This window comes from Squalius cephalus (genome assembly GCF_949319135.1).
Source record: "Squalius cephalus genome assembly, chromosome: 4".
NCBI lineage: Eukaryota > Metazoa > Chordata > Actinopteri > Cypriniformes > Leuciscidae > Squalius > Squalius cephalus.
This window is the reverse complement of record NC_137125.1, coordinates 47,705,933-47,729,103: the sequence shown is the minus strand read 5'-3', so window position 1 is coordinate 47,729,103 and position 23,171 is coordinate 47,705,933. Positions and strand designations below refer to the sequence as shown.

The 23,171-nt window shown below is 38.0% G+C and overlaps 1 protein-coding gene across 2 annotated transcripts in view; it reads left to right on the top strand.

The window, feature by feature from the left end:
• Nucleotides 1–18,976, top strand: part of kcnd2 (potassium voltage-gated channel, Shal-related subfamily, member 2) — a 106,546-nt gene extending 87,570 nt beyond the window's left edge. The window contains exons 3-7 of one of the 2 annotated variants that reach the window (XM_079868614.1): nt 8,910–9,072; nt 12,232–12,330; nt 13,953–14,048; nt 16,011–16,252; nt 17,903–18,976. In XM_079868614.1, the coding sequence (XP_079724740.1) occupies nt 8,910–9,072; nt 12,232–12,330; nt 13,953–14,048; nt 16,011–16,252; nt 17,903–18,083 (781 nt within the window). In that variant the 3' untranslated portion in view covers nt 18,084–18,976. The remainder of the gene's footprint in view (nt 1–8,909; nt 9,073–12,231; nt 12,331–13,952; nt 14,049–16,010; nt 16,253–17,902) is intronic. The other variant, XM_079868615.1, reaches the window with a different exon arrangement.
• The last annotated feature ends 4,195 nt before the right edge of the window (nt 18,977–23,171 follow it).

Below are 23,171 nucleotides of genomic sequence, written 5' to 3'. Positions count from 1 at the left end.
ACAGCTACAGATGTTCTATCTGGAGAAGGTCAGTTATCACAGATTGAAGCGTCTTCACCCTCACTGCAGGAACCTGTGTCAGACACAGCGCTAAACATTCCCTCAATGTTCCGTGGACAATTTCCGAAACATTATTGCAGCATAATGCCGCTTGACATCAGCGCCACTCTGTGACCTCTGCTACTGCCTCAATGATGTTATATCTATTCATGTTCTGCCCTCATACCTGCTTTCTTTCTCCTACACAGTGTTATTGCACATTGGCCTTTGACATTTGATGCGGAGTTTTCCTTTGTGATAATGTCAGAGACAGCTCATTGATTTGACCTCGCTAGCTTGCCATATGCCCAAATAGCTTCCCTCGGAAATAGAGGAATGAAAAAATGAAGCCATTTCTCACATTCAGCGGCTCTCTTATGTGCCTTTCCATACCTGCCCTGTTATGACAGTCTGAAGGTTAAATTATACGGATATATTATATGATGGATTATAGATACAAAATCACATGTTCAAGAGGCAGATGAAAAGATGACCTCTGTGTCAAGTGTGAATGTGTGATGTTTCACAGAAGCATAACTGTAGTGGAATAGAACATTAATTATGGCATGTCGGTGGACATGTGTTAATGTACTCTTCTGCTCACACACGACCACACAAGCACCTGCTGCAGGAACTAGTGGCACTAATGTCGTCTCATCTTCAGATTTAGTCCTCTGATCATTAGCGTTGGTGCTAGCAATGGCATTATTTGCTCATCCAAATCTCAGCCCCAGCCATTTATTTTGAACTTTGAGACACGCAGAGTGTTCTGACACACTAATCAGACCCATTTTGTTTGCTTTGCATCCTGTTCTTCCATGTTTCTGAAGTAGTGTGCATATTAGCATTTATTAACCTCTTGGTAGCTCTAAACAAAATCAATTTAGCTGCATATGTTAGCATTTTACTTTCTATTTCAACAACATTAGCAATTCCAATGAGAAAAAAAACAAACATACAAAGTTGAATTTCTGAACGAGGGTTATTTGCATTCTGCCAACATCTGTGAAGGATTTGTCCTTGAGTTTTAGTAGATTCCATGTGGAGCATATTACATATGCACAATACTGTAGTTATACAGTGAGAAAAGGCTGAAGGTTTTTTTTCCCTTTCCTCTGTCTAATGCGAGAGGCAGGGGAGGCTCCCTCAGTTCGACCAGGTGGGTCATTAACATCCACACATAATAGCAGTTATGTGATCATAATTATGCAGATTAGCACTTAGTCGTGACATAAGTCCTGTTGGACCGAAAGCAGAAAATAATTACGTAAACACATTAAAATCTCTTTAGGAAACAACTAAATCACATAAAACAAACTTCCAGAGCCTCAATTATGGCTGGAAATAGTGCAATTATTATAATAGGTTATGTTTTTTTGTTTGTTTTTGTTTTTTGTGTTTTTTTTTTCGCAGCAAAAGAGAACTGAGAATGGAATCTAGCAATGTCCTATAATGAAGGCCCAAAACTTGCACAAACAAAGGTCAATTTGTGCATTGTGGCATTTCAAAATCTGTTGAAAATACAATTATTTCATGCAATTTAAGTAATCTTGCCATGCTGATTAGTTCAAGCTTGTTTAAACTTTTATACGCACCTAACAAATTATATCATGGGCATTACCATTGTCTTTCAGGTCAAGTAATGTCATTGTGGACTGTCATGTATAAAAACGCAAATTTTAATGCAATACAAGTGCGCATTGCTGCAACAGGCACTATAAAATGCTGTTATCCGTTTTCTCTTTCAGGTCAACTGCTGTCATGGTGCGCAACATTTTAAAGTAAAAAAAATGCCATGTTAGTTTGTTAAAGTTAGCTTAAACTGCTTTTGTAGCTGCTAGCAAACATTAGCATAAACATCACCAACCGTTCTGTCTTTAAACATTTTTTGTAGCTACCTAGCAAAACATTACCATCACTTTTGTGTTTCTGGTCAAGTATACTGTCTTGTACACAGTAACTAGTTGATAGTTAGTGTAAACTACCATCCCTTTTCTCTTTCAGAACTACTGTCATAGTGGAGCAGCAGTTTGAAGAAAATCTTCCAATTCTAGTAATTTAACTTCTAGCTAACGCTATCATCTCTTTTCTCCTTCAGGACAACAACTGTCATAGTGAAACAACCGTTTGAAGAAAATCTCCTCAAGCTAGTTTTTTAAAGTTAGTATAAACTGGTGCTGGAGCTACAGTTACCCGAATAACAGCGCACACTCTTTTCTTTCTTTTTTTTACTGAGGTTTGTTGCCACCATAGCTAGCACAAGATCAATTATCAAGTATGCTAAAAAAAAAAAGGATCATGTGCTTGATATGTATCTGCTTAACAATCACATTTGCATACTCACATTTGTCCTAAAACTAATAAGCCGTTTCCTAGAGTTTTGAGCAGAGAAGATTTTAGTGTTGTTTAGCCTCTTAGCATACATTAGCATCTCGACCTCTCTTCTCCATTATCGATTATTCACTCTAAGCTGGATGCAGTAGGGAAATGAGATTGCTCTAATTGATTGGGTTATGAGTGTATCATGTTTGCCCATAAAAGCTCATTCACCTTCCTCTATTTCGATGTCAGCATATCCCAACTTACCCCCGTTCCTCATATTTGCCATCAGCGATGACCTCGTGCTGTTCCTTCTCCATATCCCATCACGTTTCACACGCTGTTCCCCGAGCCGTGACACAAACGGCATCACCAGCCACAGCGCCCAGCTGTGTAAAAATGGCTGATCTGACCATATATTGATCATTAAGTGTGATCTCTGTAAATTGAACACCTTGAGCTTCACGTCCATTGTGCGGGGAGAGTATTTTTTTCTTGGACACTGAACTCAGAGCTTTATCTCTGATTGATCTGCTGTGAGTAAGAGGAGCAAGAGACCAATCTGTGGGTTTATAAGAAAAGATAAAAGACCCTTATCTTCTCTCTCTCCCTCTCCCTCACCTTTATGCATCAACGAGAAGTTGCGTTGGAAAGCCAAGAGATCATCTTTCAGGGCTCGGGAGAAGAAAGCATAGGTTGATGCGATAAACTCTATGTGCCTGTCTCACCTCTACCCATGCTCAAACAGGGGACATCTCTGATATGAGTCTGAATGAGTGTCTGTCCACAAATGGGATGGAGGCAGAGAGAGTGAAAAGATGTAGGAAGGTAAGGTGGGATAAAACAGATTGTTGAGCATTCATGGGAGGGATAAGGAAAGCATAGACAGAATTATTGATGAGGGAGGGAGGGAGTCTCATGTGAAGCTTCCAACTGCCTCGCCATAAAGCATTCACAAAAGCCTTTCATGAAACCGTCAGTTGTGAGATTTCACCTACAGTGCTGTGCCCAGCCGGAGCAGAGGAGAATCAGAGCTCAGTAGTGCTGCTTGTGCATGACACACACATCCCGCTTGTTTTGCTTCCTTCGCTTCCTTCGGAACAGTGTTGGTCCTTATTGAGTTGAACTAAGGTGGGACAAATCTCAGCATCTGTCCACCAAAAATGTAATCTCATGTAATTGGCTTATTTTCAAGGTCTTTATTTACTGACAGCAAGTCAAACTACTTAATGCTTATACTTTTCCACAAACTTGCCCTAAGTGTAACATTTACGGGCATAACTTGTTACCCAATGTTTGTGATACAGGCATGAATGATTCCTCCAATAATATGGCATGATGAAGACAGCTGTGCTGTTAATTTTCCAAATGATCAGACTAATGATTTTCACCTGGTGGTCAATAAAACAGGTGAAAAATTACCCTTGATTAGAATATCATATAATTATTACACAGTAAAAAAATTAAGTACAATTAACTTGGATTTTTAAGTCATTTCAACTTAAACTACATTACACTGACTTTAAAAATGAATTGGATCTTGGTACAAGATTGTCCTATTCAAATCAATTTGATAAATGAATTAGCTCAAAAGTAATCTAAAAGTGATAAAAAAAGTAGTCTGATTATATTACCATGTGTAATGTAATGGATTGCGTTATTAATTACATTTTTTTGTCATGTAATTTGGAATCAGTAACCATCTAAAGTTTGTAAGTAATCTACCCAGCACTGCTCCTTAGCATCATGACAGTGAATTGTTCAAGCGCATACATGCTATTATTTTTCAAGCGAAGCGGTTTTCTCATAGCAGATAAAAAGGGCCAAAATAAACAACGTCGTTTCAACCTTTACGAACACCCTAGGATCTTTAGGACCTTAGGACCTTTAGATTACTTTCAGCACTCTTACAGATTATATTTGCATAATGCCAGTTTGCGAATACTGTGTGAATACGATTATTCTGTGCTTTAAAAACAGTCACATACAGTATGCACATTACAGGACAATAAAACACGGAGAGTGACATTTCCCTCACGTGTGACTGTGAATAAGAGTTCGAAGCCCAGACGGGCTTAGTTAAATGGAACGCTCTAGTCATTAACTCAGGCTCTTAATATTCTAATGAGTGCTGAATTCGTTAGACTTGATAAGCATATTTCATCTCCAATCAGTCCAGAGCTTCATGAAGCAAGAGTTATTAAGTCAGTGAGCTCTGCGTTTTTTAATCTCACTGTCTCTTTATGTCCATCCACCCTTCTCTCATTTCACATAACGCTAGAGCCAAAGAGCAAAGATATGGACTCATAAAGTGTGGGAAAAATAGCGGGTTTTAATGCTTTTTTAGTCATGTCAGGAGTCTTTCGGTCTCTCTGTCTCTCTCATTGGATTTCGTCCTCCCCCTGTAATCTGCAGGACTGTGTTTGGGTTTACGTGCTCTTACAGCTTTTGAGATTGTGGGTGTCTTTGATGGCCTGTTTTCTGTGCCGGCTGATTGGATCGTAATTGCTCTGTGTCCATCAAGGTGCTCTCAAAGTTTCTTGCAGAAGCAGTGTCAGTTTAATTAGTTATAGTTTGAGGACGAAACTGTCCTCAGAAATTGGACTAAACCTTGCTTTGGGGATATCCTTAAAGGTAAAAAAGATTTGTAAATATTAAAAACGAGTGTGAGAAAGTCACATTGTAAGAGATATAGCGTCGCAATCATGAGAAACAAAGTCGCAGATGTTATATATAAAGTTGGAATCACGAGAAAAGGCCAAAATTGTGAACTACAAAGTCATATTGTGAGATGTAAAGTTGCCATTGTGAGTTAAAGTTGCTATTACGAAAATTATGTATTTACGAGAGTCTCAATCACAAGAAACAGTTGCTATAAAGTTAGTTTTTGAAAGATAGTCGCAATTGTAAGAGAAAAGTCACAATTCTAAGAAATAAAGTTCTCTTTACAAGACATTGGTGCATTTATGTGATATGAATTTGCAATTACAAGAAATATTAACACATTAAACACTTTTAGGATAAAGTCGCAGTTACGAGAATCAAAGTTGTGAGATATTAAGTTACATTGTGAGAGGTAAAGTCCCAATGACAAGAAATAAATCACAGTTGTAAGATAAAGGCCCGGTTTCACAGACATGGCTTAGATTAAGCCAGGATTAGGCCTTAGTTCAATTAGGGCATTTAAGTCGTTTTTATAAGCGTGCCTTAGAAAGAAACACTACTGGTGTGCATCTTTAGACAAAACAATGGCACTGACACATTTTAAGATATATCAGTACAAGTTGCTTTCGATTAAAACAGCTAAAACATGCATTTTAGTCGTCTGGGACTATCTTAAGCCTCGTCTGTGAAACTGGGGGATAAAGTCTGAATTACAAACTGAAACTCTAAGATCTCTAGAAGATGAACTTCCTGACTTGTGTATACCAATATCATTAAACAAGACGTATGCATACGTGTTTTTGTGATTGCCTTTATTTGTTTTGTGCTGCAGTAAAGTGTGTGCTGCTCTAAACTAGAATCATTTTCTCCGTTTTCTGAGTGGCCAGTACAGGTCGGCTGGGTTAATTGGGATGCTGTCATACGTAACAGTACTGGACAGTGAGCAGCAAGGAAATGACAAACGCAGAGAGCAAATTAGAGTCCTTGCCGTCCCCTCTAGTTCGCTTCAAAACACACACACACACCTGACTGACACAGTGCAAGGTCAATATCTTTTATTACGTTCAGGCTGGCCATGGAGAATCAAAATGCGATGCACACACACTTTGCAAATAACAGCTTAGTGTGCGGATTTGGATTAGCAGCTAGTGGCCGACATATTCATCATGTACACAAATCTAATTATGAGGGTAATTGCCTACAAGGGACTTTATTGGTCCCTTATAATAAGTCTATTGTCTGTCGGTGCAGGGGATCACAAAGCTCTCTATTGATCAGTCATGAATACCGCTATAGCTCATGCGACCATTAATATGGATATTTTTCAGGGCTCTGAATGACTGGGCCAGTGTCGTCGATAATGTCGGCCACGGTACAGAGCAGAAACGAGAGCCTCTTAACTCTTTGCGTGTCTTGTCTTTCTCTCTTTCTCTCTCGCTGGCATATTTAATTACAGCCGTTTAATTGGAGAAGTCGACTCTGTGCCGTCCGTAATTATGGCTCAGTCTTTGGAGGCTTTGTCGCATCAGGCCCCTTGAGCTCATATTCTCTTCGCCGTAATTCAATTAGATCCGTCACATAGAGCACGGAAGCCTCTCAGCACCGTTACGGCATGCTATGCACTGCTTTTAGTATCTCACAATGCAAATTTATTTATCTTTTTAATTCTTTTAAATCGTAGCATATGTCCTTTGAGAGGAGATGAGTACCGGGAAAAGCTCTGTTGTTCATTTCAGAAAGCCTAAATGGACCCTTGAAGCACATGTACATTGCCATGACGTTTATTCAACACTGAAAGTCAATGGGGTCCAATAGGTTTGTTTTTGGACCCCATTGACTTTTCATGTACAAAACAGTTGAAACAAACAAATTCTTTAAAACATCCCTGTCACTTTAAGATGAAAATGCATGTATTGAATAAACGTCATGGTGACTTTATTTCTCATAACTGTGCTTTAATCTCTATCAATGCATCAATGTAAGTCACAATTTTGTATTCGTTTCTCATAATTGCAGCTTTCTTGCAAATGCGACTATTTCTCATAATTGCAAATTTATATCATATTTTTCTCATAAATGCAACTTCCTTTTTTAGAGTTGTGACTACCCAATTGAGATTATCTCTCACAAAGTACCCTCATATCTCACAATTTTGACTTTCTTGGATCTCATAATTGCAACTTTTTCGTAAAAGATACATTTTTCTCGCACTTTTTGTCTCTCGTAATTGCCACATTACTTATTGTGACTGCAAGTTTTATCTAAAATGCAACATTTGAACATGCAACAGTCATACAGGTTTGAAACGAAATGAGAGTTAGTTTATTTTTGGGTGATCCTGATTTTTCAACGAATGGAAGATGGAGGTCTAGCCTCAGGTCTTGGCCCCTGAAACATATTGTATATCACTTCAGTGGTCATAACAAATAATTGTGATGAAAAATTATAGAAGGCATATAGGCCTATACCATGGTGCCGAATGATTGCAATATTTCAATGCATTTACATGCTACTTGCTGGCGATGATCCTTATTTGTTAGCCACAAGTATCAGCTAAATCAATATGTAAATGTCATTCAAAGAATACGATGGATTTACCATGGTACATGTCCAAAAAAACCTTTTTTACAAGTGCAAATAGTAAACATCACCATCAAAATCTTAAAGTGGCGCTGCTGGAATGACAGCTTGGATGCTGATGAGATGAACCATCATTCTGTTGACTAATGGCAGATCGTCTCCTGAATGCCAGTGACGGAGTTGGTTTGTCATGCGTTGGCCTGCTTTAAAAAGAAGAAGAGGAGGTGGTACAACAGAAGGGGTGTGTGTGTTTGTTTGAACAAGAATGAAATCGTGCCAGTACTGTGTGTTCTCAAGACAGCATGTTCACATGAATGCCATTTTAGAATGACATTGTGTGGAATATGAGCGTTTTGGATCTCTGTAATGGTTATTATTTTAATGTCATTTTAAATTGAGAGTTGAGAAGTAGGTCAGAGAACTTGATCTCATAGCATGAAACTCAGCCCACACACACATGCTGCTCTTCCCTACACATGCAAATAGTCTTTTTTTAACATCGAGTTAAAAGTTTGAAGATGTTAAGGCTTTATGAGGAAAAAAGCCTGAGGTCAAATATAGAGAAAAAAAAAGAGATTTTCACACAAAATTTGAGAGTGAACATTTGCCCCATGCTTTATGGTTCTCTAGTGCCCCCTAGTGCTGTCATCCGTTTCATTACCAGATGAAATCACCAGCTCAGGTGGAAATGAAGCAAGAATTAAAAACCAGCTTGTGAAGGTCTAAAATATTTCTGCGATTTCGAGGTCAATGAAGTGATGGAATTCATTTAGCTTATGCTTTTATCTAAAGCGGCTAATGTTTTGCCCAGAACTAGGAAGCTATTCAGAAAAACATGACTTGAATACACCTATTTTATGATGAACATTTTTTATTAAAATTCATTTGGATAAGTAAAAGAAAGAAAAAAAACAGATGTGTAGGTGCTCTTATTGAGATGGTAATACAGAAAAAAGTCCCTTTGAAAGGCTGAAAATCTTGAAGAAAAAATAAATAAATATATATATATATATATATATATATATATATATATATGTGTGTGTGTGTGTGTACTTATATGTATATACTGTATTTAAATAACTTTAAATAAATACACAATGTACACTCAAGGTTAGTGTAAAGAAAATATATTAGTACTATTTACCTGATGGTTTACACTCCTTGACATTTTTAGAGAGATAAAATATGCATCTTATTTTTGAATTTTGAATTTCTTTAAACTAGATTTTTTTTTGTAAAGATTTTTCACTAAACTGTTGCCACTGACCCATATCTATGTTGTGACTCTCTCCTTTTCTGCGTTACAGATATGGAGACATGGTTCCTAAGACCATCATGGGGAAGATCTTTGGCTCTATTTGTTCTTTGAGTGGCGTGTTGGTGATCGCTCTTCCCGTTCCTGTCATTGTGTCCAATTTCAGTCGGATCTACCATCAGAGCCAACGTGCAGAGAAGCGGCGCGCCCAAAAGGTACCCTACACCAGCACGGCCCACGACCTCTGACCTCACAGCGCTAAACGGAGCTGTGCTCACATGTAGATGTTCTCTTGAAATACAAGCTGGTCTGGCTGTGGCAAAGAGATTAGTCCCTGACAGGACCATGAACACACAAGCACATAAATGACACTGGGATAGTATTTAATACAACTTGGCACAACGTGCTTGTGACCCAGATGTCTGCACGCTGAGTGGTGTGTGTGTCTCTGTGGTATGTTAACTGCAGGTCTCTGTGGAACCATCATTTCTAGTGCATGGCCAGATCTCATCCCGTACTTCAACACAGCAGACAGAAACACAAACACACAGAAACAAGACAGACAAGCCGAGAGAAACTTTGAGAATTGCAGATATAAAGAAATTACGAGAGAATAGAACAAAAGAGAGAACGGCCACATACACACTGCAAAGTTTAAAAGCACAAGCGTATGGAAGCTCGTTTTCACCGTTGAGTTAAATATTTAAAAAGTCATTGCGACATTTTATCCCACAATTCAAACTTTTTTTCTTGCAATTCTGATTTCATATCTCAGAATTCAGATTTTTTTTTTTTTTGCAGTTCTGCGTGATATAAACTTAGAATTGTGAGATATAAACACTCAATTGCGAGGGGAAAAGTCAGAATTGTGATAAAGTCGCAGTTACCTTTTTTATTTTATTCTGTGATGGAAAAAGCTCAAAATTGCAGGTTATAAACTCAAAACTGCTAGAAATACAGTCAGAACTGAGAGTTTATATCTTTCAATTCTGACATTTTTTTCTCAGAATTGTATGATATAAACTCACAAGTCTGAATTGCGATACATATATATATGTAAACTCGCAATTCTTTTTAAAAAAAAAATGTCAGAATTGTGAGATAAAAGAACTCGCAATTGCGAGAAAAAAGTCAGAATTGCGAGTTTATATCTCTCAATTCTGACCTTTTCTCAGAATTGTGATGTATGAACTCGCAATTGTGAATTATACAGTTGAATTGCGAGATAAAAAGCTACAATTACCTTTTTCATATTGTTTTTTTATTCCATGGCAGAAACAATCTTCCATACTTTATAACTTCCATAAGTTAATCTCCTTTCGTTATGCCTCGAACTAATGGAGAAAATAATTTTGGGTTTGCTGTTATCTCAAACTTTACACTTTATTTTAAGGTGACTTAGTTGCAGTAACAGTAAATTATGCATAATTACAAGTAACTAACCCTAAACTAAAACCCTAACCCTGACCATGACTCTATAGTAAGTACATATAGTTGATTAATATTACTCAGTACTTATTTGAGTAAATTCAATATAACTACATTTCAATTAATTCCCAAACCTCAATTAATCTGATTACTTTTGCAATTAAATTTAAATGCAAGTTTTACAGCCCATCTGCACAGCGACTGCCATTATAATCAACGCGAAGCTGTCCGCGCACACGCACTACATTTATAGTCGATGCATTAGCCAGACGTTTGAATTTATTATGGCACGAGCCTTGTGATCTGTCATTACTTTTTGTGATTATTCCTACCGTAAATCGTCATTTCATGTGCGTACGGAAAACAGGAGTCACTTCTGAACATGCAATGATTGACATAGTGGTTTAAACATTTTCGTTAGCAACATCTGTCAGCATTTAGTAAACCAAATTCTATTGTTCATGCCATTTAAAGTAGTTTTGTACATACTACGCACAATTATTTGGTCACCTAAATAACAGAACTCTGAGTACAAGAGGAGTCACCACTGTATTTAACTGCAGTGTGTACTTGGCCAATGAGACCAGGCAAGGAACAGATGCTGTGTTCTCCTTTGGGGGTGATCAGAATACAGACGTAGTGATATCACATCATGTCTCATTAGATGAGTGTCTTCTCTTAATTTAGCTGTTCTTCTCCAGCCGCAAGTAGTTCAGATATCCCACTGCCCCTCTGCGCATGGATAAACAGTACAAGCAGTCCACCCAAGAACAACAGTCTGTTTATCCAGTTAACTGGGAACTGAGAACGAGAATAGAAGAGGGGAAAAGGAGACAGGAAGTCAAGTTTGTAACAATACCAACATTTCAGTAGTCGATATACTAATACCCTTATACTTAAACAAAAATAAACTCCCTTTTTAAGATGTTAATACTTTAATGAATAAAATATTTATAGATGTCTGATATTTTGACACAAATTGCAGGTTTTTGTTCTGGCAATCTATCTGGAGATATAAAGAAAAAAAGCCTGAAAAGACTAAAATTCTAAAAATAATTTGACATCATTTTATAAATGATTAATTATTGTATCTATCTATCTATCTATCTATCTATCTATCTATCTATCTATCTATCTATCTATCTATCTATCTATCTATCTATCTATCTATCTATCTATACACACACACACACACTACTGTTGAAATGTTTGGGGACGGTAAGATTTTTAATGTTTTTGAAAGGCGTCTCTTCAAGGTTGAATTTATTTGATCAAAAGTACAGTATAAACAGTAATATTGTGAAATATTATTTCAGTTTAAAATAACTGTTTTCTATTTTAATATATTTTAAAAATGGAATTTATTCCTGTGTTGGTAAAGCTGAATTTTCAGCATTTTGTGCTCAAGAAACATTTCTTAATATTATCAGTTGATCAGTTAATACTTAATGTTTCTGTGGAAACCATGATACATTTCTTTTAGGATTCTTTGATGAATGAAAAGCTCAAAATATTTATTTGAATTAGAAATATTTTGTAACATTATAAATGTCTTAACTGTCACTTTTGATCAATTTAATGCATCCTTGCTGAATAAAAGTATTAATTTCTTTAAAATAAATCTTACTGATGCCAAACGTTTAAACAATTTATATATAATTATTATTTTTATATGACTGTGTTTTTATATATTTTTTATTTAATTTATTTTATATATGGTGTCAAAATATTTGCTCCTTGCAATGTACATCAAGCCACATTACAGAAAGACTGGTATTGTTACAATTTTTATTTTATCAAAGTACTTTCAACAGAGAGCATATGACACATTGCCATTCTTCATGTCAGACATGAGCATGCAAACCTCCAGTCACATTCACAGCCACATTGATCACGAGAGGAGGACGTGTTAGGCTAAATGCACGTGTGTTTGTCCACCTGAACAGAAAACCAGGCTTGCTAGAATTCATGCAGCGAAGAGCGGTGGTGCTAACGCTTATTTGCAGTACAAACGCAATGGAATGCTGGTGGACGCAGAGGAGGAGGTAACGGTGGAAAGCAATTCGCCGGGGTCTCTCTTAATGGAACGTGACATGATGGGCTGGTGCTGGTGCATGTGGACCCCTCTTCCCCCCTGGCCGTTCACCTCTCCACCAGGGGGCCGGGGTCCAGCAGGGCTGTCCCCATCAACGCTTCAGTGGTGTTCCTCTAACTTTCTATCTTTCTCACTCTCTTTCGCTCTTTCTAACGTCTAGACCGGGTACGCCGGCACCTCTTACTGGTGGCTGGTCATGAGACCATCAATAATCGTGTGTCCTCTTTTCCAATGGCAGTGCGGTGCATGCGGCTCTGCCTTGCGGGGGCCACTCCCATCCGCTCCAGTTCCAACGGGGCCCCTTGTTTTTTACTGCAACCCTTTTCTCCATCTACTTTATCTCTTTATTACTTTTTGTATCTTGTCTACTTGTTTTAACTGCTTTTTCCGACAACTACTACTCATGCATTTTTGAGTGAATTTCTCTCCGGACTGGTTTTTGCTCTCTCTCTCTCACTCTCTCTCTCTTCATGACATCATCAGAACTCATCACATGGAGGAATGAAACTGTCTGAGCTGCATGTCATTGATTGGCCAGCATCTAAACGGGAGGCGGGGTTTAATGTGAGGCAGAGACCATGAGGCGTGTTGATCGAGTGCCTGCTGATCAAATGCAGGTTCTCGAAGATCAGCGCCCTAGTCCGGGGGTGTCCAGTCCTGCCACTGAAGAGCCACTATCCTGCACAATTTAGCTCTAATACTAATTAAACACACCTAAACCAGCTAATATGGCTTCATCCTAAATTACATACGTCCCTACTTGTTGGCGAAAAACAGTATGTGAAGAGAATAGTATGTCCGAGTTCAAGGTATTTCATAAAACGGTACTCGAAAAGTTCCCAGATGTCCTACTACTTCCGGCGAGATTCTGAAATGCGCATCTAATGGACACTTTATCCCATAAGGCCACAGGAGAGAATTTGTGAAGGGACACTGGTAGATTACATGACAATGACAACATTCCTGGATTAAATTCATACTATATAGAACATACATCGCAAAGTACGCAAAATAAGTACCTACTCAGAGGGAATACGATTTCGGATGCGGCCTTGGGAATTGGATTGGTGTTGGGGTAGGTTGGAGCTACAATCTGCAGGACACTGGCCCACCAGGAGCAGGATCGGACACCCCTGCTCTAGTCGCCTGGTCACTGCGTCATGGTGATTCATTAAGGCTGTACTGAATTTGGGTACGGTGGCCATCATGGTTCAAATACAGCAGACACTCATTTAGACAAACCTTTCCAAATACTGCTTATTTTTTCAAATAATTAGTATCTATACACAAATTCAGTAGACATTTACAGACACAGAATACTCTTGTACCTGTTGTCCACTGTTTTTGAACCTAGAGCTGTCCGTCAATGTGGTAATGTTGAGAGAACAGGACGGGGCAGTGACCTAACGCCTACCATTGTCACAATGAAGTGGTTAAACATTCCTCAGCATTGTCTCAATGTAGCCGGATCATTGTGAGAATGCAGGCCTTGCTGTCATTGGTCTAGTCTTTTCTCTTAGCTTCTTTCTGCTCTGATAGGTTGATAAGCAGTGTTTTCTGTTTCTCCAAAAGGCATCAAAACAGGCGGGCCAAGCTTTGGTATGTAAGACCAACCCCACTTTTGAGACCCAGCATCACCATCTCCTGCACTGCTTGGAGAAAACCACGGTAAGAAACCTATGGAGAAACCGTTACACATACAGTAACTGGAAGTTTTTCTCAGCAATTCAGCGTTGCCATTATTTGATCTTTTTGATGCACTGTTCTCCTAAAAGGCACACTAAGCACATCTGTAAGAATGTGAAAAGAGGTTCTTCTACAATTTTATATTCTTTCTCAGCTGTTTTTTTAGTACCTTAAAGAAGGTTCAATAGCTACTGGACAGGTGTCTGTATTGACTGTATTTAAAGTGGAAATGAAAATTATGTTATCATTTATTCCACTTCACATTGTTTCAATCCTGTATGACTTTCTTTCCTCATAGGATCACAAAAGGAGAAGTTTGGCATATTATCCCAGGTGCAAGAACAGACACTGTAGAGTTACAAAAAAAATGCTTAAAAGTATTGTGTAAAGTACATACAAATATTTAATACAACTTATTTCCCAAGTACAAGTGCTATTTTACAGGTTTTAAAAAAATAACTTTGTGTTAACAGACTGAAATTTGAGTTGATATTAGCTGACGTGATCGGTTATGACATGATAAGCAATGCTTTTTGGCATAATTGAAATTAAACGTGGCACGATTTCATTTTCATAACGTTTAACAACCAGTGCCTGACTTCGTCTGCACCCTTGTGGGTTTGCCCTCTCAAGCGAATTCATTAGTCAGGCACTGGCATGAAAATGACAGCCACTGTTGTCCCCTGCCAGCTAGACTCATGACAGTCTAGAGAACATACTGTGACCCATTCTTGCTTTCCTAGGGCACTAGACTTGAGACATTTGAAAGGAAAATTCCAGTGTCCTGCTGAGGATGCAGGACTGTTTGAGAAACAGCCAAAACAGTAAATCTGGATTCAAGGACACCCTCTGATCTTTGTTTTGACTGGCTCACATTATTAAATGCTTGTGCAATATTTGTTTTAGAGACAAAGGGATTTGAGATTTACCATTATTCTTTAAGTTCTTGTCAGCAATTACTCAAACTAATGAGAACTCAATTTAGACAAAGCACTAAAACAAATTGTGCACAAATGCATGCAGAAAAACTTCTGTATTTAATTATTCCATTCATATATGTTTAATTAATATATATTAATGACATTTTTCCAGAGGTGTAAAGAAAACCATACTTAAGTAGAAGTACGGCTACCTTACAGTGAAAATGGCTCCATTACAAGTTACAAGTCACCAATTACAATACCACTTGAGTAAAAGAGTATCTGATTTTAACATTTTGATCATACTGAATGTAGGCTCAAAGTTACACTAGTCTTCGTCACCTCAGAGATATGCCAATGAAAAACAAGAAACAGTTGATTTGTGGGGAAAGCAATGACACATTTATTTTCTAAAATCAAAATAAAACTCAAGACCTCAAAATTGCAATAAATCAAGGTCGACATAACAGCCTCTTAAACATCTACAAACACCCAAGTCTCAATTAAGCTCAAGGGCATAAGTAAACCAATAAGGTTCTTCAATATAACGGATTAATAAAATAATGTTGAGTAAAATTAAAGAGTCAAAGCCTACTTGCACTGGACGTGCTGGTTTCGGCCTCATCACCGACTGCAGTCATGTCCTCATCTCATTTATGAAACTCCTGCGATTCACAACTACCCGCTAATGCACTTGCATTCGCATAAAGTAGCCTTGTTGACAAGTTTGGGTGAGTAAGGGCAAAACGCACAAGATATTGTACCTTCAATGCCCTGTAGATGGCGATATCACTTCTTTTGTAGCAGAAGTAAACTGCTGCAGAAAAAGTTAGCACTACTCATCACAAATGTATTGGAGTAAAGAGTACATATACTTATTCAAAAATGTAGTCAACTAGAGAATAAAAGTTGCTAATATCTTTGATACTTTAGTTAATTATCATTACCCACAATAATATAATAATCAAATACCAAAATCAATCCTTAAAGTGATAAATACTTCCTGTTTCGTTTTCTCTTTCAGAATCATGAGTTTGTGGATGAGCAAACCTATGAGACGAGCTGTATGGAGGTTTCTCTAGCGAAGGCGTCCATGTCGCGTTCTTCCTCGATGTCTTCATCTCCGCACGGTCTGTCTTCCTGCTGCACACGCAGAAACAAGCGCAAGAGCTTCAACGTCCCCAATTCCAACATGGTCGCCGGCCGCAGGGGCAGCATACAGGAGCTCAGCACCATCCAGATCAGAGAGAGACCGGTTAACAACAGGTGCTCTCACAGCACTCATGCACACTTACACACACATAAGAAGGAATATGATGATATATTGGCCGTGGTCTGAAAAAAAAAAAAAAAAAATTTCTTGATAACAGACCGCTGCGAAGTATAACACACCGTTGCCATGAAAAACAGAGCGTTGCTATGGACGCAGGATTCTAACCGTAGAGACGGAACGGACTATTTTCTTTAGCGGAAGCAATACAATCATTTTTAAATCAATAAACTCCTTTTTAAATCAATATTTTGAGTCAAATTATTGATTTATTTGGTGGGTAGCCATGTAATAAGCGGGATAATGTAGAGCGAGGTGGTTGTTATAGCGAATACAACCCCTTCAGGCTGATTCAAGATGTTCAATGTGTCCCGATCAGCCTGTCGGGGTTGTATTCGCTATAACAACCGCCTCGCTCTACATCATCCCTTACATAGATAGATAGATAGATAGATAGATAGATAGATAGATAGATAGATAGATAGATAGATAGATAGATAGATAGATAGATAGATAGATGAGTCCAAGCTGTGTCTTATTTCATTAGAAGTGTTTATAATACTGACTTAATGAAAATGGTGGGTTTATCTAGAGGGGTGTGTATGTTTTTTGTATTTTGCTGTCCGGTGAGCAGTTCTTGAAGATCTAGTGCATATTGTTTGTTTATTTATATTGTTTATGTTAATTTGCCAAGTAAAATATTTGATCAATAACAGCAATAACAAAAAAAGCCATAATTCTGCAATCTGTTGTGCATTTTATTATGTGCACATTATACTGTATGCAGTGTTGAATGTGGAATGAAGTATACATTAAATGTGAAGTGAATATTTGTAGAATAAAGTGTATAAATCATAGTATGCAATATGTAGGCTAGTACATAGGATGTAGAATGCATATTAGCGCATATATTTAGAATGTATAATATGTAGAATACAATGCGTAATGCATAATGTGCAATATAATAGTAATCCATAGTATTTAGTACGCAAATATTAAATTAAGTATACCGTGCATAATTTGCAGTGTATAGAGCAGTATGTATGTGTAGTGAATAGTACGCATAATATGCATACTATGCAGTATAGTATGCAATATGTAGTGCATACAGTAGGATGTAGAAAGGTTCTACATAATGTGTAGAATACAATGTGTAATGCATAATATGCAGTATTTAGTGCACTGTATTTAGTATGCAAATATTTGGTATACAATGTGTAATGCATAGTATGAAGTGTATAATGGTTAGTATGCAGTTCAAAGTGTTTAGTTCAAAGAATGTAGAATGCTGTGTACATTACATATAATTTAGTATACATAATAAGTAAAATACAGTATGTACAGCATACCATCTAGTGCAAATAGAATGCAGTGTATAGTTTATTGGTTTAGCATGCATAATAAGTTAATGCATTGTATGTAATGTGTAGTTTATAATATGCAGATTCTGTTTGGATCTGGGTATGTGAAATTGTTCCCATAGTGATTCACGCTGCTGGAATCCTGTAAAGCTCCAGTTGTGACACTCCCCATATGCCAGGATACTCTGGGAACGCTATCATGATTCCCTCCAACAGCTGGGGGAATTTGCCCATCAGCTGGATTGTATTCTCACCCTCCCTCTCTTCCTCTCTCTTCCAATGCAGCCGCTCCAGTCTCAATGCCAAGTTCGAGGAAACGGTACCCCTGAACTCGGAAGAGCAGTCCTACATCACTGCCGCTGTCATCAGCATGCCTACCCCGCCCGTGACCACTCCCGAGAGTGGAGACCTGGGCAACTGTCCCGACTTCTTGCAAAGCAACATCGTCAGAGTGTCAGCGTTATAGACCATGACCACTATCCTTTCATTTTATTTTTTGGCGAGTGGACGCTGCAGCGTAAAGGATTGATGGAGCCCCCTAGTGTAGTGGAGGAGGCATTGCAGCAGGATGGGCCATAGCTGGACCTTTTTTTAATCAGCTCCCGTCCAGAGCTCTCAGTCTCTGCGAGCTCCATCAGCTCAACCTCTAGGCCCATACATCATGTGAGGAAAAATAGAGGAAAACAATGACCATTATGGTTGTTACCACTTCTATGATTTTTCAGTATTGTGTGTCTTTGAATTCGTTGTCTTCAGTTTGATGGAATTGCGAGATATTTGGGACGAATAAGGAGTGTACCAGCAGGGGCGGGATTTTACAAGCTTTTAGACAGCTCTACACACACTTTTGATACTAAAAAAAGTAAAGCTGGGCTCTACTAGGGTATGCGGTCGGATGCTTTTGTGCGCGTGTGATCGAGACCGATCTCTTGCATGATTTGCTTAAGTCTTTGTCTTTTTCCAATTCGGCATGAGCAATAAGGTTTGGCTCTCTCTGTCAGAATGTGCGTTTTACTTGTCAATAATTTGCCTCGTTATGTAGTATTGATCTTTCGAACCCAACGAGTGTGTGAAAACAGCTGTTTTGTTGCTCTCTGAGAGATTGGCCTGTTGATACAGGTGATAAACGGAGAAAATCCTCTCTCACACTCTGTCTGTCCCACCCATGTTGTGTTCACTCCTTGCCTGGCCTGATGGGATGTTTGTTATACTTCTCTTTTTGAGGATGGGCACAAAGCAAAGCTAAACGGAAAGGGAAACGCCTTTTGTGTTTCCACACACTGACAGTAGAGGCTTTTGGACTTGAGCTCAAATACTAGCCATTCCGTTTTATACTCCAAATTTTGCGAGTAAACTGTGAAAAAAAGAAAAAAAAAGAACATGCTTATTTATTATCTTTGTTAAAATTATTGTGCATGTTGTCGTGGACATGTAAAACGGGCCAGCCCGGACCAGAGCTAGCCGCCCGTCCAGAACTTTTTTTTTTTCAGGTATAACTTTTTTTTCCCTTCTTTGCCTTCCCTTTAAAGTGATGTACTTTTATCATCAAACATCCTCACCAAGTCCTGCTATTATTTCTGGATAATGGCATCAAGTTGTGTGTGATGACACTTTGAGAATCGTCCAATCAGATTCTTAGCGCTGTTTTAGGGCTGATCACCCAAACCCGCCCAGCGTGAATCTCACAAAATCATGTTCAGGTATGTTTCACTAAAAATCAAAAGAAAATAAATTATATTTTGCGTAAAATTGTTTTAAAATACAATATAAAACATTTTAATGACAATTAAGCACACTTCTCATGTATTTCTCATTCTCGGTGAGGAATGGATATGTTACTGTAACAGTACTTCTAAAGGTACTACAACAAATGTGAAATGCTTCATAACAATTGTAAAAATACTTCAAAATGTAAATTATATCATAACAGTAATAAGTATATTATATTTTGCATTACAGTAAAGACAGATTTGGGGGTGTAAGGTGCTTAATTGTCATTAAAATAATGCACAAAATTGTGCAGAAATATGTCTGTGAGATTTATCCAAAATGTATTATTATTAATTATAGTACTTAAAAAAAAAAGTGACCTGAAATATGAATGATCTCTTCTCTGCCATTTAATGTCTGGAGTTAGCGAGAAATTAGTCTATAATGTTGATTATTTTTATACCAATGTCAATGCAATTTGTTGTGCTGAGGAGCTCTTAATGCACCTTGCTCACACACACACACACACACACACATACACACACACACACACACACACACACACACACCACTGCCCTCCTGCTCAATGCCTGAACCCATTCTTGCTTTACCATGTAACTTATGCAACAAGATTCCTTTTGTAAAGATATGCTTTGTATTAAAGGGGTTACTTGGGGAATAGAATCTCACAAATGCATATTTTTAAAACTCAAATGGTGTTGATTATATATTATAAATGTATTTCAGTTGTAAAATACACAAAAAAGAAAAGAAAAAAAGATGAAAACAGAAAACTACGAGAGTGTTGCTAGTGCACCTGTGCTGTAAATTTGTTCTTCGGTGTAGTGAAATTTATTACAGTTTCTTCATTTCTCTTAATTTCCATGGACAGAAAATTTGATGTCTCACAGTTTGCTTTCTGGATCGACGATGACAAAGGCTGGACCATCTGTTTAGGTTTGACGAGTTTATTTTTCCCTGTTTGGAGGGCAGAATAGATGGAGTGCATGTGCTCACAGACTCACAGAGAACATGTGTGGTTTTTTTTCTTCTTCTTTTTTCAGGATCCACAGGGGACTTTTAAAATAGACTTCCTGTTTGTGATATAATGTACATTTAAATGACTGCCAGGTGACGATGGTCCTTTGGAATTTGTTACAGCTTGTGTTATGGACATTAAAATATGACATATTGAAAAACAATGGAAAAAAAAGACAAATCAGTTGTTTAGTCCGGTGCAGTGTCTATGAATAAATAGAATTAATTAATTGTCCTATTAAAATACAGATAAAAAATTACAATGGTGTTGTGATTATTTTATTAATCTTAGTTCATCATGGAAGCGCACATTTCCATCTTATGATATAATACTTCATTGCAACTGTATTGCCTGGTTTCAGAAAGGGCTTAGATTAAACCAGGATTAGGCCTTAGTTCAATTAGGACATTTAAGTAGCTTTTATAAACGTGCCTTAGAAAAAAACATCTTGAGACAAAACAATGGCAGTGACATATTTTAAGATATGTCAGTGTAAGTTGCTTTTAGTTAAAACAGCTCAAACATGCATTTTAGTTTGAGACTAGGCTGTTAGCTTTGTTAGCATTGATATGCTAGCAAACTAAAAGCAGATAGGCCTACATGAATATAAAATGTAGTCTTTCTCTGTAAAATATTGACAATGTATTGACATTTTTGCTGTAAATTTGGTCCTTTTTTTTCAGGGAGCATTCTTGTCTGCCGAGAATACAGTTATGATCCCGCACTCAAAATTCAGACAGCATTCATGTAACACAAATGTCTGGAATAAGTTGCACTCCAAGATGTAGCTAATACTTACGTTTAGGGGTTTGTTCAAATCCCTAACCATAATTATGAGTAATAGTAACAGCAAGTTAGCAAGGCTTCACTTGCTTCTATTCCTAACTGAGTGGCATTTTCCATTTTGCCGATTTCACGCGTTTCTAAGGCGGTACATTTAAAGGGACCTGCTTTAATACGGGCAACCGAAGCGGTTTCAAACTCTAGGCACTTAGCATGATTACGTTACACATTAACTTTCTAAATGCGATGACCGCTCAGCTTTTCTTTTATACACAGGAATCAAAGGGATGAGGAGGGCCGGAAGGCAAGGGATTGCACCTATTTTCCGAGTTCACTCAGAACAAGCCCAGCGCAGGGCTGTGGTGAGCTCCCAGAAGGCGAACGATACTGCGCATTAGCATATTTCCCATCACACCGAGGGTAATTGAGACGTTTGAAGTCGGTTGTAGGAAGAGACCGTATCTGAGAGACGCAGAAGGAGGGGGGCCTTCACCACACACCGGGGGATATTGAAGTCAGACTTCATACAAGCTGCAGCTGTCTGTTTGTGACCTCGCTATTTTTGCGGAGAGGTGAAAGGTTAATGGTTTTATTTCCCCGCTGACTCGTTTTACTGTACTTGTACAGTGACAGTACCGTCCGTGTGAAACTCTCTGTACATCTGAACCGACGCTAAACGGCGGATGACACAAAGTCACCAATCTCAATTGGTGTCTTTGGCTGAAAAGTAATACATTTTGACAGTGATTTACCACAGTATGTCAACACACAACAGCGCATGCTTGCGGATGGAAGACTAAGTTATAAATCCAGATTTTATTTATCTGTCTGCAGGGCCGTAACCAAAAAGTTACAATTTTAGGATGGTCTTCCTCAGTGGTCGTCAATGTCAAAAATGTTTGAGATTGATGGCCAGTCAAATCAAAGAAGGAGGGCTTTACTTTTCACAGAAGCTGAGGACGAGCAATTCCAGAGTGAGGCTTCAATTGCAAGGTTAGATGTAAGTACCTAAACATTAAATATTTGGCAACTATATATTTAGAATGAAAAATATAGGCATTTACGTAATCATTTATGTGTTTTATACAATTAATAATTGTCTGTGATGACAAGAAACATTAATGGATCCATTTTTAGTGCATTAGAAACATGATGACCAGTGAGTGTACATATTATTAAACAAAAATATAATTTGCAAATAGTTTAAATGGATTCTTGTTCTTTTACTGCTTTTCTTTTTATTTATTCCTACAGGGTATATTTACATGTAACGATGTACTAAAAATGGAAAGATTTTCCTTTGCTTTTTTCACGTACAGATGACAACGTTCCCGGTTCACAAGGATCTGCGAAAACAACTAAAAACGCTGTGTTATTCATGCCAGGCCAGTAGTCGGCGAAAGTAGTCTCTTTGTGAAGAAACACTAAGCGCCTGTAGACTGAACACGTAATATGCATGTCATCACCGTTTTCACAAATTTGCGTTTTTGTTGTTTACATTGGAGATGTTAACGTATCGTTTTCATAAACTTGCACATTGAAACCGGATTTCAAAAGTTTGTGTTTTCAGGCCGGCAAAACGCCATTGTCGTGTAAATAAACGGCCAAAACGCATACAAGGATTTCCGTTTTTAGTTGAAAATGGTGTCGTGTAAACAACTAGGCCTAATTTAATTCCTTTAAATAAAAAGATTCCCCCATAAATGACTTTGGTCCCTGTCTGTCTCTATCTCACACAGGAGATGAATAGAGAGGGGGTGTTAGCAACAAGAGAGGAAACAGTATGTCTTTTGTAAGCTTGTATGACGGCAATCCTGTGTGCTCCTCTCTGTTTCATAAATCAGATCCTGCACTGGCAATGAGCGGTGGGGGAAAGAGGAAGCTGACAGGAGCATTTCTAGCTCTCCACAAGCTATGTGGATTAGCGTACTATCATACTGGTCATGCTATTTCTGCAGTAAACTCTGTGAATGATGTTTTCTGTATATTTGGATACAGACTTACTATTTGCCAAAATGTCCA